General features: G+C 40.5%; 1 protein-coding gene across 1 annotated transcript; it reads right to left on the bottom strand.

The window, feature by feature from the left end:
• Positions 3,347-14,113, bottom strand: DNAJA1 (DnaJ heat shock protein family (Hsp40) member A1). The gene is made up of 9 exons (XM_018052362.1): positions 13,983-14,113; positions 12,796-12,937; positions 12,487-12,664; positions 10,289-10,393; positions 9,376-9,603; positions 7,138-7,252; positions 6,010-6,125; positions 5,606-5,706; positions 3,347-4,927 (listed from the first exon to the last, which is right to left on the bottom strand). The coding sequence occupies exons 2-9, from the start codon at positions 12,925-12,927 to the stop codon at positions 4,709-4,711; spliced, it is 1,194 nt and encodes a 397-aa protein (XP_017907851.1). The 5' UTR covers positions 12,928-12,937; positions 13,983-14,113; the 3' UTR covers positions 3,347-4,708.

Below are 15,654 nucleotides of genomic sequence, written 5' to 3'. Positions count from 1 at the left end.
TGCTTAATGCTGGCTGAAAAATTCTTTAACAGCACTATGAAATCCATCTTTCCCAGTTACACTCCCCAGATTTGGTCTTTTTGCTGCAAAACCTGAACATTTTCACAGAATGTCATTTGGTGTCATTTTGAGAGTTGAACAATAGCCATGAGTCTACATGACTGTAGCCTGCCATTCCTCTCAGTGAAGAGCAGCTTTCATCGACATTAAAGAAGCTTAAGGTGGAGAGAAGAGCTCATGCGAAAATTCCTTACAAAAATCAAGAAACCAGTTTGATTTAGCCTACGACCTCATGAAGTGGCAGTTGAGAGGCCTTGTTTGTGCCAAGGCTCATGGAGAGCAAGAATCTAGTCAGCATGGGTACACTTATTTCTTCTAGGAATTTTTAGCGAACATCTCTTCTGCTCTTTCATCTAATGCTCAGGATGGTTAGAACAATTTCTGTCACAGGATAGGGGAAAAGCAGCAAGTTAACAGGATTAGTGGTTGATAAGAAATCCGGAGTTGTTGATTAGAGCAGCATTATCCAGATCTAGTGGGTTAGGAAAAGGTTTTCTGGAGTTGACTGTGAAAAGGACCATCAAGAGCTCAAGGTAAAGGGCTTTGGTGATCTTAGGGGGAGCCTTTCCAGGCCCTGCAGTGTGCCGCAGGTGCTGCACAAACGGTAAGGTCTGGGGAGACAAGCAGAGAGAAGAGGAGAGGACTCGACTACAGGCGATTAACTATATTTTAAGGAAGTTAATGCACATAACTGGGAAGGAAAAATCTGCTTTTCCCAAGTTTTTTCTTCCAGTCCCTTCTTCCTGGTCATCTTCTCCAGTACAGAAGTCAAGGGGAGTCCTGGGGAGAGGCAGAAGTGGTGGAGAGCTTGGGTCGGGCATGATTGAGTAGTGTGGGAACCAGGAAGGGCTCCTGGGCCCTTGCTTGTACCACCTCAACCCAGCGCCCCCAACCTGGGTTCCTAGAGAGCTACTACAGCCCGTGTATTTGACACACCTCTCTAGCACTGGAAACTCAAAATGCACCGTGTGCTTGCCCAGTGGTGCCCAGCTCTTAGGGACCCCATGAACTTGGGCCCTCAAGGCTCATCTGTCCATGGGATCTTCCAGGCAAGAATATTGGAGCATGTTGCCATTTCCTGTTCCTGGGGATCTTCCTGTCCCAGGGATTGAACCTGCATCTCTTGGGTCTCCTGCATTGGCTGGCAGATTCCTTATTACTGCGCTACCTGGGAGGCCAGAAACTCAAAATACATGGCATTCAAGTTAACCCCTGCTCCCAAGAAAGTTACCTCCATGAGTTGTTCCATCTCCCACTCAATTGTTGTATTAATGACTCTGGAAAACATTTAATGACCTAGTACTTCACAGCAGTTATTTTCTGAGTCTTAGGTATAATTCAGTGTTGTGTTACCTAATTTTTCAGCTTGTATTTCTACCACTAACAGTATTTACTGAGTCCTTCCTATGTGAGCGGTGTTGTTTCTCAGAACTGCTTTATGAGCTCCAGCCTATTGAGTCCCATGATACAAGTGAAGAAACAGGTTGCCAGTGGTTTTCTACTTACTCCTGGGGCTTCCCTGGTGGCTGAGAGGTTAAAGCCTCTGCCTCCAATGCAGGAGACCCAGGTTTGATCCCTGGGTCAGGAAGATCCCCTGGAGAAGGAAATAGCCGCTTCAGTATTCTTGCCTGGAGTCAAGTGTCATTTTCTTCCATCTTATGGTTTAGATAGAGGCAAAGAATCCATGGGTGTTTCTCCACATTTGGTTAAGACTTATCTAAACTGAACACAGGTGGTGAGGAGTAGAAAGAGCATCCAAGTACAGCAGTGGGGTTTAGCAAGCATGTACAAACTTGAGAACCAGTAAGTAGACCAGGGGTCCTTTTCATCATCATTAAGGTATTTCAATCCTTATTCTGTTGGTCTTTGAAGGTGGCTGAGATAATCAAGTGAAGTGATACTGTTGGGAAAGCAACATTAGTGCTTTGCTCAAGCATTTTTTACTCACTGTGCCTTTAGAACCTATGTTTCCTTTTCCCACATTATTTTAAAACAGGAAACTAACAGTATGTCGAAGATAGGAAGCTCCCTCAGTCTGGAACAGACTTGCTATAGCAAAGGCTGCCATTCTTTGACCCTCCAAAGCAATTCTAACAATGGTATTACTGTTCTGGTGATTTAATATAACTAACTATATCCCCATGGTTGTGGTGTACGGCCTTGGCTGTATATATAACAATCCTGGTTGCTGAGGCTACCCACAGCTCAACTACACCAAAATACCTGAGACACATATTTTAAAGCTTCCAAGGTAACTTGTGGCCAAGGTTGAGAGCCAGTATTATACACACAAAAAAATCCGATGCTAACTTCACAAGATTTGTCACCATGCTCCACCTACTAAGACCCTCATGGGACATAAAATTAGCTTTTTATTCCCTGCAAGTATGAATGGACAGGGGGAGCATCATTAAGGAGGCATTAGGGCTGGGGCCAGGGAGCTACATTTCTGTGAATGCACTATTTCTTTGATGACCTTGGCTAGAGTTAAAAAAGAACTAACTTTTGGTGTGTTTTGTTTTTTACAGACTACAAACCTGTCAGTTTCTGCCTCTCCAGGTTATTACTAGTTTATTCTAGTGATGTCTAAATATTTTTTACTGTGGTCAAACAAAAGTAAAAGCTTACTCAACCATTTTTGAGTATATATAATTCAGCAGCACTAACCTTATTAACTGTTGTGCAACCATTACTGTTTTCAAACTAAGTTTCCATTCCTCCCAGCCCTTGGTAATCTGTGCTCTATGAATCTGCCTAGGTAGTTCATAAAAATGTAAAGGCCTTTCTGTTACAAATACATATATGACACATTTTGTTCATTCACGTGTTAAAACACCAGCATCAGGATCTTTTCGAATGAGTTGGTTCTTTGCATCAGGTGGCCCAAGTATTGGAGCTTCAGCATCAGTCCCTCTAATAGAATGTTCAGGACTGATGCTAAAGCACCAACAAGGTACAGGGTTCTCATTTCTTCATATTCTCACTTGTTTCCATTTTGGATTACTAGGTACAAAGTGGTATATCTAACTGAATTTTCATTTTATTTCCCTCATGACTAATAAATATTAAAGCCTCATGTAAGGATTTTTGTAATTTTAAAAATGCATTATAAAACAGGTTTAGGTGTAGAATTTTTTAGACCAATATTTTGTTTTCCTTTCTGAACACTTGCCTGGCCAGATTAAAGACAGAACGCAAGAATGATAGGATGGGGAGAAGCTATCAATTAAGACTGTCAGTATGAGAAGAAACCTGAATGTTTGGGAAATAGGCACTTCACACCAAGTTTCAGTCTCCTCTTTTTGACTCAAGTGTTGTAAGGGGAAGTTAGGTTGTAGAGTACATGTCCATGTTAGAACTGTTTAAGGCTCCTGATTATGAGAGATACAGAATCAGTAGAACAAGCAAAAACCCACATTCCACTTTAGTGTTTGCAAAAATTTTTTAAGACCCCCATCCCATTTGTTGCTCATTACTCATCCCTCCACTTTCACTCCACACCCTTGTTTAGTATTAAACATCCAACTATGGTTAAATAGTACTTTTTTGGTGTTATTCACTTTAGTTAAATGAAACTAGTAATCTTAACTAGTGAAAAGCCAATGCTTTAACCTGGGAAAAAAAAGCCTGTGGTGACACACTGGACATGCTTTGTAATCAGTATATTAAAGAGACATTCATACATTTCAAGAATTGCTTAAATTCTGATACCAGATTTAAGCTTGTGAACATATGACTTTAAACATACAATTAAAGCTATTCATCATAATTTGCTATACTACCAACATTAAATTACAGTTACTCTGGAGCGTAAGTTAAATGGTTTAAAGTAAGCCTGTAACATACCTACAAAAACACCTTCCTATCTCATACATGCAAATTACTTCTCCATGTAAAGGTCTCATCACTCTAAGCTTCCCTGCTCCAGAAGTCACTACTCTAAGGCTTACTGTGGTCCAAAGTGGGGGGGCGCAGCAAAAAAAGTAACCAGGACCAATAGCTATATATATTAATAAAAGATGGCACAGAAGAAGGGAATGCAATTCTACAGGTGCAAGCCCTCAAGAAGCAGCAAGTTATGATAAACCCCTTCTTTACAAAGGTATCATTTCTATCACTGATACCACAGGCTAAATTAAGTTATACAGCATGCCATCTTCAAGTTAACAATTGAGGCAATAGAATAAATGCAGAAGCATCACAATGAATCCCACTTACTACAACTATACAGACCAACACTTCTCCACATTAATTTCTTTGTCTGACTGCCAGTTAAACACAGTTTTAATTTCATAGCTTAACAATTAAGGGTCATACACTGAAGTCAATACATATACCTGGCATTTCAGTCTAAGCTATTCCATGTACATAGCTGAAATCAATCACAAAGTATGGCCTAACAAGTACTAGGGGAAATTTTTAAAGTCGTTTTTACAAGTGTTAAACTTATCTTGCACACTGAAGTCATCATACATACAGGGCAAAGTCAGAGCTTTTATATTCGAGTTTATTCTTCATTTAACTTTTAAACACTACTATAGTTGAATATTAAAACAAAAGCAAGTAGTGAGCATATTATGATTATAGTCCTTCACTCAATCACTACTGCAAATAAAACACCAGCAGTGAGTGTTATTCACAGGCCCTACTAAGAGGTCTGACACTGAACACCACCCCGAGGATGATGTTCATCATCCTCATATGCTTCTCCATTGTAATGGCGCCGTCTTTCCTGATTTGGATCAAAGTCCACTAATTCTACCTGGTCCATTTCATCAGTCTCTTCTACTTCCTTCCTCTCAGGCAGAAGTTTTTCCAGCAAAGAGAGTTTATCAGGAGAGAGAAAGCCATTCTCAGGAAAGTTTACCTATAAAATGAAATTTTTACCGTTTAAAGGAAAGTTTAAATGATTTATTTATCCCTCCTTAGACATATTACCACTGACCCATTTTCCCCAGAAAACACACTTGTAATCACACAATTATTTGGTAAATTAGCCAATCCCAGGTTAGTTAGAACAAATGGTCTAAGAAGACACATATCATCTAGTATTCTGAACCAGAATTCAAGGTAAAGTCTTTGAAAAAAATCCTACTAAATAGTAACTGCACTGTAATGATCACTTCTATTCAGCAAACACATTCTAACCCTTTTTAATGGATATTTAAAAAAAGCTATTCTTAATCAGAAAGCAATTTTTAAAATGTTAAATTTGTGGGTCTGAGGTGACTCAATTTAAGGTTAAGGGAAATGGTTGGATTGCTTTAAGAACCAGAGCGTTACAATATTTTGTCAGAAATCCACACTAGCTAACATGCTTCTGTTGTAAGCCTTTCATTAGTAAAATACCCACTTGCCATGCATGCCCTTCCCCGCCACAGTGATGCAAACAAACCAACTTGATACAAAGAATGTTCAACATGACAGGAGTAATATTAGATCTAGACAAAGAATATAAATTTGGCACTTCTAGCAATTCAAAAACTTATAAAATTTTAATAAGCTAGTCATTCTCAAATATTTCTGAAGTACTTTCTAAGCTTACCTTAAATTCAATGATTAGGCGACCCTTTTCATATGGCCTACGGTAAATTGGCATGCCTTCATTTAGCACACACTTGATATCTCCATGCTTGACAATCTGACCTAAAAACATTAAAGCCAAACTCCTTAAATACAATCACATTTTTATGAGGTAGGGAAAATAAAGAGAGGAACATCCTAGCTCACTGATTAGGAATACATTTATGTGAAACAATCCTGGTTTCTATAAATTTGATTTATAGATTTTTTTAGGGGCTCACAAGAGAGTCAAGAATGCACAATTTCAGCTCAGCTCAAGGATGGTTATGTTCTGAGCAATACTGAAATGCCACTTTCCTCTATGCCTGTACTAGCTACTAGCAATGAACACCAGTATAGAAAGAAACACTTATCTAGTTACCATACCTGGATGAGAAGTGATGACTATGGTTCGGTTGTCAAGAGTAGATATTGGCTTCTGGAAGCCACACAATGCCTCAACCAGCTGTATGTCCATACACATGAAAAGGTCTTCTCCTCGTCTGTACAATGGAAACATGGCATATGCTTAGGGCTTTCAAACCACCAATGATTCCAAGTACCAAAATAGGCAATTCTGTTCTTAGAAACAAATGGTATATTTCAAAAGATGCCCTTTCTTCTTCATTTTTAAAATGAGCTGAGAACAGGGAACAGCAAATACATGTAACCTGCCAGCAGAGCTTCCTGGACAAGCTTCAGAATCCCTCCACACATTCTAGGCAGTGGAACACATCTCAGACTGGGTCCTGGATAAGTCAGGGTCTATGAAAAGGGGACATGGCCAATTTCAAGGGAACAGTAAGATCTTCTTTACTGATGTACATGAATTAACATAGTGCCTGGCACATTGTGAACTCAACCTTTTGTAACAGTACACTTCCTCCTTGTGCTTGCTTTCTTTTCCAGTTCATATTAGTAATATATTTTCATCACAGATCACTCTCCAGAAATAGAGGATTCACCTCAAATGATAGCATCAAAATTCTGAGCTTGACAGCATTTCCCATTACTGTTGAGACACTATTAATTCAAAACCTGTTCTTTCAAGATGTTACTCCCAACAGTTACTATAGTCCTATTCCAGTCAAATGTTGCAACCAAGCTTATCACAAACTCAGGAAATGAAGAAACTGGTGAGAACTTTAAGGCACATATTTCAAAATTAGTTTTGAAAAAAAAAAAAAATCTGGGAGCTAAATTTTGTCATGGGATGCGTTCCTAATCCACCTACTTATACAACACATCTTCTAATTGAAGAATATCCTTCAAAAACCAGATCAGGCAACAATTTATGTAAATTTAGACACAAAAACAGAATCTAATTCTTTGAAACATTAATGATTTAACAATCATTTATAAAAAACATACATAGCCTCATTCTTCTGCTATACTTTTCTAGGTTATTTCCAAAAACAGTGTTCTAAACCTAATGAAAAGCTCATTCAAATTGCAAAAAAAAAAAAAAATCCCAAATAGGCAAGATGTCAGTTTGAGTATTTTATAAATTTTTACCGAGTAAAAACAGCATGGTCCTTCTGATCTAAAACAATGATAATATCTCCTGGCTCCAGTCCTGGTTCTTGGTCTCCTTCACCATGGAATGTTATCTTCTGGCCATCTTTCATGCCTAAAAACAAAAAGCTAACTTTACATCTTAACATCTAACTAAGGTCAGAGTCTCTACTAAGAAACACAAATGCATGTTTGTGTGTAAGTCTCTGTGGATGCTCAAGTTGTAGAGAATTTACCAGAAATGCACACATGCTTAGACCAATCCAACTTCTTACTAAAGAAAGTGATCATAATGGAGAACACAAATTCTAGAGGCAAACAAATCAAGCCTCAAATCTCAGAGCTGCTATTTATTACTAGGCAGGATTACCCTGGGGAAGCAAGTTACATAACCTTCCTAAGCATCAGCTTTCCCACAGACCTACCTCTCCATCACAGCTCTTGTGAGGACTAAAGAAAAAGGTCTATGTTGGTGCCAATCAGTGACTGGCAAACGTAACCATAAATGCTTTACTATTTCAATTTCATTATTTTAAAAAACACTTAGTCAAATTATTTCTACTAAATGTAGTAAGCATAAGTCAGACTTTCTTCCCTTTATTGTATTAGAAGTAATATGAAATTGAAAAATTTTTTTAATCCATACTGTTTTCATTGAATGATTTTTAATCTTTTAAAAAAGGATAATTTTTACAATCTTTTAGACACTTTCAGACCATGTGGTTAGTGTCTATAATAGTCAAGAATAGAAAAATTTTTCCAATAAGCAAATGTATCTTAAAGGTCAACATACTTACTGAGATTTCTTCCCTCTGGCTCAGTTAAGTTCAGTAAGAGCTTACTTAGCTAACTAACACCTTTACAAAGAACTCATGTGTTTGCAGATCATTTACACTGCAGTAATAGCTCTGGATTTCCTGAAGGAAAGATCACTGAGGTCACCCAACAAGAGCAACTTGGTTTTAGTTTCTATCATGGAAAGTATTAAACGTATACTAAGTAGCCAACAGTAGAACAAATCCCTATATAACATCAATCTAGATCCATAATTACCAGTTCATGACTATTTCATGTATTACACACTTTTCCACCCACATTTCCTACATATACTTCAAGCAAAATCCAGACATACCAATTAACCCAAATACTTTAGTATGTACCTCTACAAAGAGATGGACTTACACCAAAATATCAGTATTATACACTGACCAAAATAAACAGGTCATTCATGAGGCAAATGGAGAAGGAAATGGCAACCCACTCCAGTATTCTTTGCCTGGAGAATCCCATGGACAAAGGAGACTGGTGGGCTGTCATCTGTGGAGTTACACAGAGTTGGACACAACTGAAGCAACTTAGCAGCAGCAGCAGCATGAGGCAAAGTAACTGTCTTGCTACACTAGTGAAGCAATTAAACGCAGATCTAAGTTTTACTGGTTGTTCCAACAAGGTTGAGATTACTGGCAGGGGCTTTCCTGGCAGTTCAGTGGTTAAGACTCTGCTCTTTCACTGCAGGGGGTGCAAAGGAAGAACTCAGATCCCACATGTAGTGTGGCATGAGGTAGGGGCTGGGAGGGTATAGGCAAGTGTAGCATTCATAAATGGTTTCACTTAGTACTAAATGCCCTCCTGAGTACATATCATTGGTATCAAGAAGGGGGTTTTACCAGACAGGGAGACATTCAAACCCTACCAGACATGGACCAGTCAAGGAGAAAAAAAATTAAGAGGAGTACTGAGTCGCATGGGAGACTACTATTGCAGAGGCATAAATTAATGTATATATTACATGTAATAATAGTTTCACTTAAAAATAGCCAAGTCTGAAGGATCCATCCATGTTGATTATTTCATACTAAGTACAGCACAATTTACTCTGTGGCTGTATACACGTTTCTAAATTTCTACAATGAATATGTACTGCTATAATACATTTTAAAGGATTTTTAAATAAACTGATAAAATTAAGAAATAGGCAAAATAAAAAAAGTAAATCCTAAGAGTATTTAAAGAAAGTTTTAGGTTATTACCCAAGAGGTAGAAACAGCTATGTTTATCTAATCTGCAGAAATCGTTAGAAATATTCATAGTCTAAGTTCTTACAGATTAGTAAATCAAAAACACATCCATTCTTTACCCCAACAGTTCCTAAGAAACTATCCCCAATTATGATGGTTTTAAGCAATTACAAAATGTAGAATATAATTCATCAAAATAGAAAAGTGGCTTAGAACTCACCTTTGTCAATATGAACTTCTAGAATTTTCTTTTCTCGAACTATCTTCCTTCCGTTGCAGCTTTTACATCTATCTTTAGGACTGATCCGCTCCCCATGGCCCTGGCACTCCATGCACACAGACTGAATTTGCTGAACCATTCCAGGTCCTATCTGATGAATTCTTATTTGCATTCCAGTACCTCGGCAATTGGGACAGCATTCTACTGCTCCTTTCTTACCACCTCGGCCTAACAGTTTAAAAAGAATGTTTGAATTTAGTGTTGGATTAATGTTCTAGTGAGACAGTCCCTGAACACGCCACTTCATTAATATTTTCAAGGTCTGATGGAAGCTCCTTTAAAAAACTACAATTCAGGCTTTTTGATAAAATATTGCCACATCAGCTTTAGTTATCATTATAAACATCTTGACCGCTATTTTTCTCAATGAACTATTTCAGTATTTTGGATTTTAAACATACACTCCCAAAGCACAATTTCTAAGAGTACTTCAGCTGTGAAATGAGAACATTTCAGTTTCCTCTCATTAGAAAACACTCCATTTTCAACAAATAACTTGTATTTATTAAAAAAAAAAAAAAAAACCTTAAAAAGATCCACATCACAGCCAGTAATTTCAGTTGACTACCCCAAAAGAGAACATTACTAAGTATTAAGATTATGAAGCCACTGGAGTGCCTCAAGTTCTAGAGGGGATAGAAGTACTCATCTCTGAACAATGCTGAGTAGAAAGACACCAAATTATATCAATTCCACCCTGTATTCAAAACACACAAATAAAAGTGCCGATAATTTGCTGTTATTTCTGAAAGACGTTCAGGTGGTTTTCATATTTGCACAACGCAGTATCTGCCAGTTTTATATATCCAGAAAGGTTTCAGTTCCATTTTGAACTATGAATGTTAAGACATACCTTCACATTTGTCACAAATCACATTCTTTTGCAGAGCTAGTTTTCTTGTTGCACCATTATATAAATCTTCTAAGGTTACTGTAAGTTGATGCACAACGTTTTTACCTATAACAAAACATTCCTCATTTAAAATACTGCTCACAAATAGCCCTTGCAGCAAAGACCCAGCACAGCCAAAAATTAGTAAAATTTTAGAAAGCTGCATCCTGTATTCAATGCACTGTAAAAATGGTAAAGGAAAATGAAAGATGAGCCTTACAGGTTCACATATGATCTAACTGTGGTATAACTTCAAAAAAGGAAAATCAGGTGAGATTAAGTAACACATATGGATGTAGTTGTGGCCCTCCTATATTTATGGCAACCAAAAACATTAACTGCAAAAATCATTTGAAAAAACTCACATTATTTGAATAGACACATTTCACAACAGTTTAACCCAAAACTGTTTTTCTGTCCTAGTATATTCCTTGATTCATGTATTATATTGAGCGACATGACCAATTAAATCATCCAAAAACTCTTCAGCACACTAAAGTTTCAAAAACTAATCAAGTTTGGCCAGGCAAGCTGATATATTTATTCAGCCTCCAAAGAATATCAACTCCTACTTCTTCCTGAAGTAGGAACAGCACATTTACTGCTGAGCTGACTGTTTAAAGGCTAGATTTCTCTTTCTTTACCCCAGTGCTTTCCAAAGGAACTTTCTGCATTAAGGGAGAAGTTTTATACCCTGTGCTAGCCAATACAATAGCCAGTAGTCACACATGGTTACTGAGCATGTAAATATGGCTACTACAAACTAAGTAAGTGAATTTTTTTCTTTGAAGAAATCTAAATTTTATGTTGCCAGGAGCTACAAAGGAATGGCATATCTCATCTGGAAATGGGAAGTGGAAGATGGAGATTATGCAAGAACAGAAGCTACCGAAATGTAGTGACCTGTCAATAGTTAATAAGTTCCTAGCTAGTGATTCTTTCACAATGACTTTATCCACCAGGAAATACTATCTTTGGCTTAAGTTAAAGAAGATCTTGAACTACCTCCACAATACGTATAACGAACATTTTGTTTCCAATCAAAAGTAAAGTACCATTAACTATAACCTTCTGCTCCTGGACCCACCTTTTGTTTCTGTATCCCAAATTCCACATAATTGGTTCTGCCGTGCTAAAAGCTGCCCTTCTTACTTCAGCGCTTTATAGACTTTACAGTACAGGGAAGGAATAAAACTTATGAAATTTAAGCAAATTTTTTTCAATATCATACCTTTCACCAATTTAAGACATGTAGTAGTTCGCCAATTGAGTTTGATTGGAAATTGTTTAAATGTCTTAAAAAAAATAGTAAAACATACCCCTTTCAAGAAAATCTGAATAAAAATGTCCAGTTGTGAGACTTCTCTGGTTGTCCAGAGGCCAAGATTCCATGCTCCCAATGCAGTGGGCCTGGGTTTGATCACTGATCAGCAAAACTAGATCCTACAAGCCACAACTAAAAAGATCCTGCATGCGGCAACTAACACCTTGTGTAGTATTAAAAACACATACAATTCCCAGTCTTTCGGAATCCAAAAACACTCAAAGAAGAAATTTAATAGCCTGCCCATTCCTTCTAGAATGGGCTCTACCCATTAGTTTGTATAAACCACAGTGGGAACAGAGTAAGATGAACTCTGACCAGAACACTGTACTCTTATGAACAGTATTTCTACAGTCCAGAAATCACATGTTAAAGGCACATATTTTGATGCAATAAAACTGAAGAAAGATTAGACAGACAGCAGGCCATTTGGAGGCAATGAACTTGTGTTCCAGTGAAGACTGATGGCATGGCTATATATGACCTTGATAAAAACTTAGAATTCTGATAGGTAATTTACTTTCGACAGAATAAAACCACTGCACTTCCCACTAGGTTTGAGGATCACATAAAATCTGTGAAAAAGGTTTTGAAAATTATGTTCTTATACTTCATGAAGCTGTATATACTCCCAACAACTTTAGATACATTTTTTAGTACTTGACTGGCTTAGCTATTTTTAGTTTCATCAAAATTCATTTAAAAAACTATTACCATAAGTTAGTGTACATTATACTAACAAGTAAACAAGCGTTTAATAGTTGAATTCTCAAGAATCTGCTTCGACTAAAAGGGCTAACTTTAGTTTGTTACATGTAGATTAGGTTATTCTTACCTCTCCTCTCTCTCTGCATCCTGCCTCCTCCTCCGAAAAACATATCAAAGATGTCCATGGGGGAGCCAAAACCACCACCTGCTCCACCTTCTTTAATTGCCTGTTCTCCTCCTTTGTCATATAATTCCCTTTTCTTTGCATCAGAGAGCACTTCGTAAGCTTGAGAAATCTGTTTAAACTGTTTGAAAAAAAGGGGATAAATTTCACTCAAAAAGGACAGCCACTATATTAAACATAATTTCACGTTGTAATTGAAATATTATACACCTGATAAGAAGGATTCAACTATGTTATGGGTGTACTACTTGCCTTCTCGCCTTCATTTGGATTCTTATCAGGGTGGTACTTCAAGGCCAGTTTCCTGTAAGCCTTTTTCAATTCTTCTTGGGTGGCATTGGGTTTGACCCCCAAAACATCATAGTAAGTGGTTTCTTTCACCATTTTCTACAGCCTAAAACAAGAAAGCTCAACTTTAACAGACTTTCAACTCATAATTTTAATTAATAAAAATCAAGAGTTCAGGCAAAGAAATCTGTTCTTCGACAAATCTGGTAAGACCACCACCTTAAGTTTCACAGAGAAAGTAACAATTCCTCTGGTAACTCACCCGTAAATCCTAACAGACTAAATATAACCTAATAATTACCAGGGAATAATTAAAAAACCTCCTGTAGCGCTGGTTTCCACCTGGAAGGGTCCATACTAACGCGACTACTATTTGGATTGTTTCCCTTCCCAAGTAGCGACAAAGGGCAGTACAGAAAAGGGGTATTAACAGGTTCAGTCCACTATTATTCTCTTTGGTAAACCTGATAAATCATACATTTCCAAGAAAAAACACTTTGGCACAAGGCGGGGAGTAGTGTTTTACGAAACTGATAAAGAACACTAGCTCCCCTCCCCGCTCAGTCTCTTTCTCAATCACAGGAGAGTAGCTCCTGTTTTGACCGAACCCCTCTCGCCCCCACAAGCCAGCATAGTTTACATGTTGTTAGGTTTTCCCTTGCATTCAGGGCCAACCGTTACGGTTTCCTTCCTTTCCCCTTCCCGGATGGAAGGGGTGGGAGAAACCCAGCACTCAACAAAGAGGAGGAGGAGAGACCAGAGAAACGAAAGCCGCAGCCTCCGCCCGGCTCCTCCCGCAGCCCCTCGCCCCAAGGGTCCTTTCGCGCGTGCGCGCAGGGTCGCCCCCCCCGACTCCCCCCACCCCCTCAGCGAGCGCCCGCAGAGGAAAAGCCGGAGGCGGCAGATCCTTGGAGACCTCAAGGAGGGGTGGAAAAAGCTTCAGGAAAGGTCTTGGGCCCACTCCCTGCGCGCCGGCAAGGGTTGCCGGGGCACCCCCCAGCCCTCCAGAAGGGGATTCGAGGATACAGGAACCGACAACCCTCCCGCCCACGCGGAGCCAACCGCCTCCCGACCGCGGCTCCATCCAGCCTCCCGGCGCCGCCTGTGGCGCCAGACTTGGGACGAGGGGACGCGCGAGGGCTGAAACTCACCGGTGAGCGGGCCGATGCCGGTGTGGGGGAGCGGGAAGGAGCGCGTTGCTGTGCGCAGCTCGGGCAGCCGCCGCTCCTCCGCCTTTCACCGAGCGTTCTGGAAAGTTCCGGCCGGCGCGCCGCAGCAGTCTCCTTTTGTAGCCGAGCCCAGGCGCGTCACCCGCCGGAAGTCCCGCCCCTCCCGCCTATGCCACCGCCCCGCGGTTACCTGGGCAACGGCGCGGGGGGAGCTCGGGCGGGGAGGAGTTGTGCGGAAGGGCCTTGTGGGGATGGGCCCAAGCCTGGGTTCACAACGCTCGTGGAACTTTCTGGATCCCCTTCTTCCAGCTAGTGGGCCCGCGGGAGCCGGGATTGCCCGGGAGCGCTGCAATTCTGGGTCAGCTCCGGATTCCCAGATCAGTGGGCCCCTCGCCTCTGGCTAGAGCGCGCGACACTTGGGAACAGGGCCCAGGGCAGGGGCCGTATGCTGCAATGGAACCTCTCAGAACAAAGCCCTGCTGCTCCGCCTCCCCGCCGGCGCCTCATTCGTCTCTTTCCTCGCCTCAAACCGGCTTAGTTTTTTAGCCCTGAGGTTCTGGGAAACCGCCGGCACGAAATGCTAAGCAGGACGGGCTTGGGTCCCCGAGCAATCAGACGCGCAGTCCATGGCCTCGTAATTCGCGAAACTGCGAAGTTGGAAGAGCTCTTAGTGCGAGTCTAGACCCCTGTATACACTTTATTTTCATATACAGGGGTATATTTTCAACGTTGGGCTCAGGCAGCACTAAATGAGGAAACGTTTGCAATACTATGGTACAAACCTTGGGCCTTGGAGTTTCTGGCCTGTCGTTCCTCCGGTTTGGTTAGCCCAGGACACAGTAACACAAAAGAATGACTAGCAAATAGCATCAATTATATGACGTAACATGTTCAGTGCTACCAGTCTGTGAATTTGGAACTATAGCCTGAAATGAGTCCTGGGGCTTTCTAGTCTTGAGCGCGGGACACAGTGGAAATAGGGCTCTGTGTGCTTCAACAGCAAACATGGGATAACCTGGCACCGAGGAAGACGGAGATGCAAAGTTGAAAAAGCCCGCTTCACGTCGTTTCAGATGTTAGCAGGGAGACATGCAAGTCAACGAACTGTAGGGGAACCCCAAGATAGAGGTCAGCATGGGAGAGGTCTGATGGGACAGAGGAAGCTGTGGGTAAGTCTCAGTTGAGTTGTGAAGAAAGGAGTGTTCCCAGCAAGGACACAGTGCAAGGGAAGACTGAGGTTAAGATGTGAAAGAATATGATATTTTTAGGAAATTGCAGACGCTTGAATATAGACAAGAGTTGAGAGCTGGAGTGACGGGAGGTGAGGCTTCAGAAAATGGAAGGGAAGTCACTCAGTTGTGTCCGACTCTTTGTGACCCCATGGATTGTAGCCTACCAGGCTCCTCCATCCATGGAATTTTCCAGGCAAGTGTACTGGAGTGGGTTGCCATTTCCTTCTCCAGGGGATCTTCCCGACCCAGGGATTGAACCTGGGTCTCCCGCATTGCAGGCAGACGCTTTACCCTCTGAGCCACCAGGGAAGCCCCAGAGGGGCTTCAGAGGTAGTTGACAAACACCCACTGGTGTATGTTTCTGAACTAAAGATTTTAAACTATCCTGGAGGCATTCCTCCATACTTAACACTTGAAATTGT

The sequence above is a fragment of the Capra hircus genome, chromosome 8 (genome assembly GCF_001704415.2).
Source record: "Capra hircus breed San Clemente chromosome 8, ASM170441v1, whole genome shotgun sequence".
Taxonomy (NCBI): domain Eukaryota; kingdom Metazoa; phylum Chordata; class Mammalia; order Artiodactyla; family Bovidae; genus Capra; species Capra hircus.
This window is presented reverse-complemented; position numbering and strand designations above follow the sequence as displayed.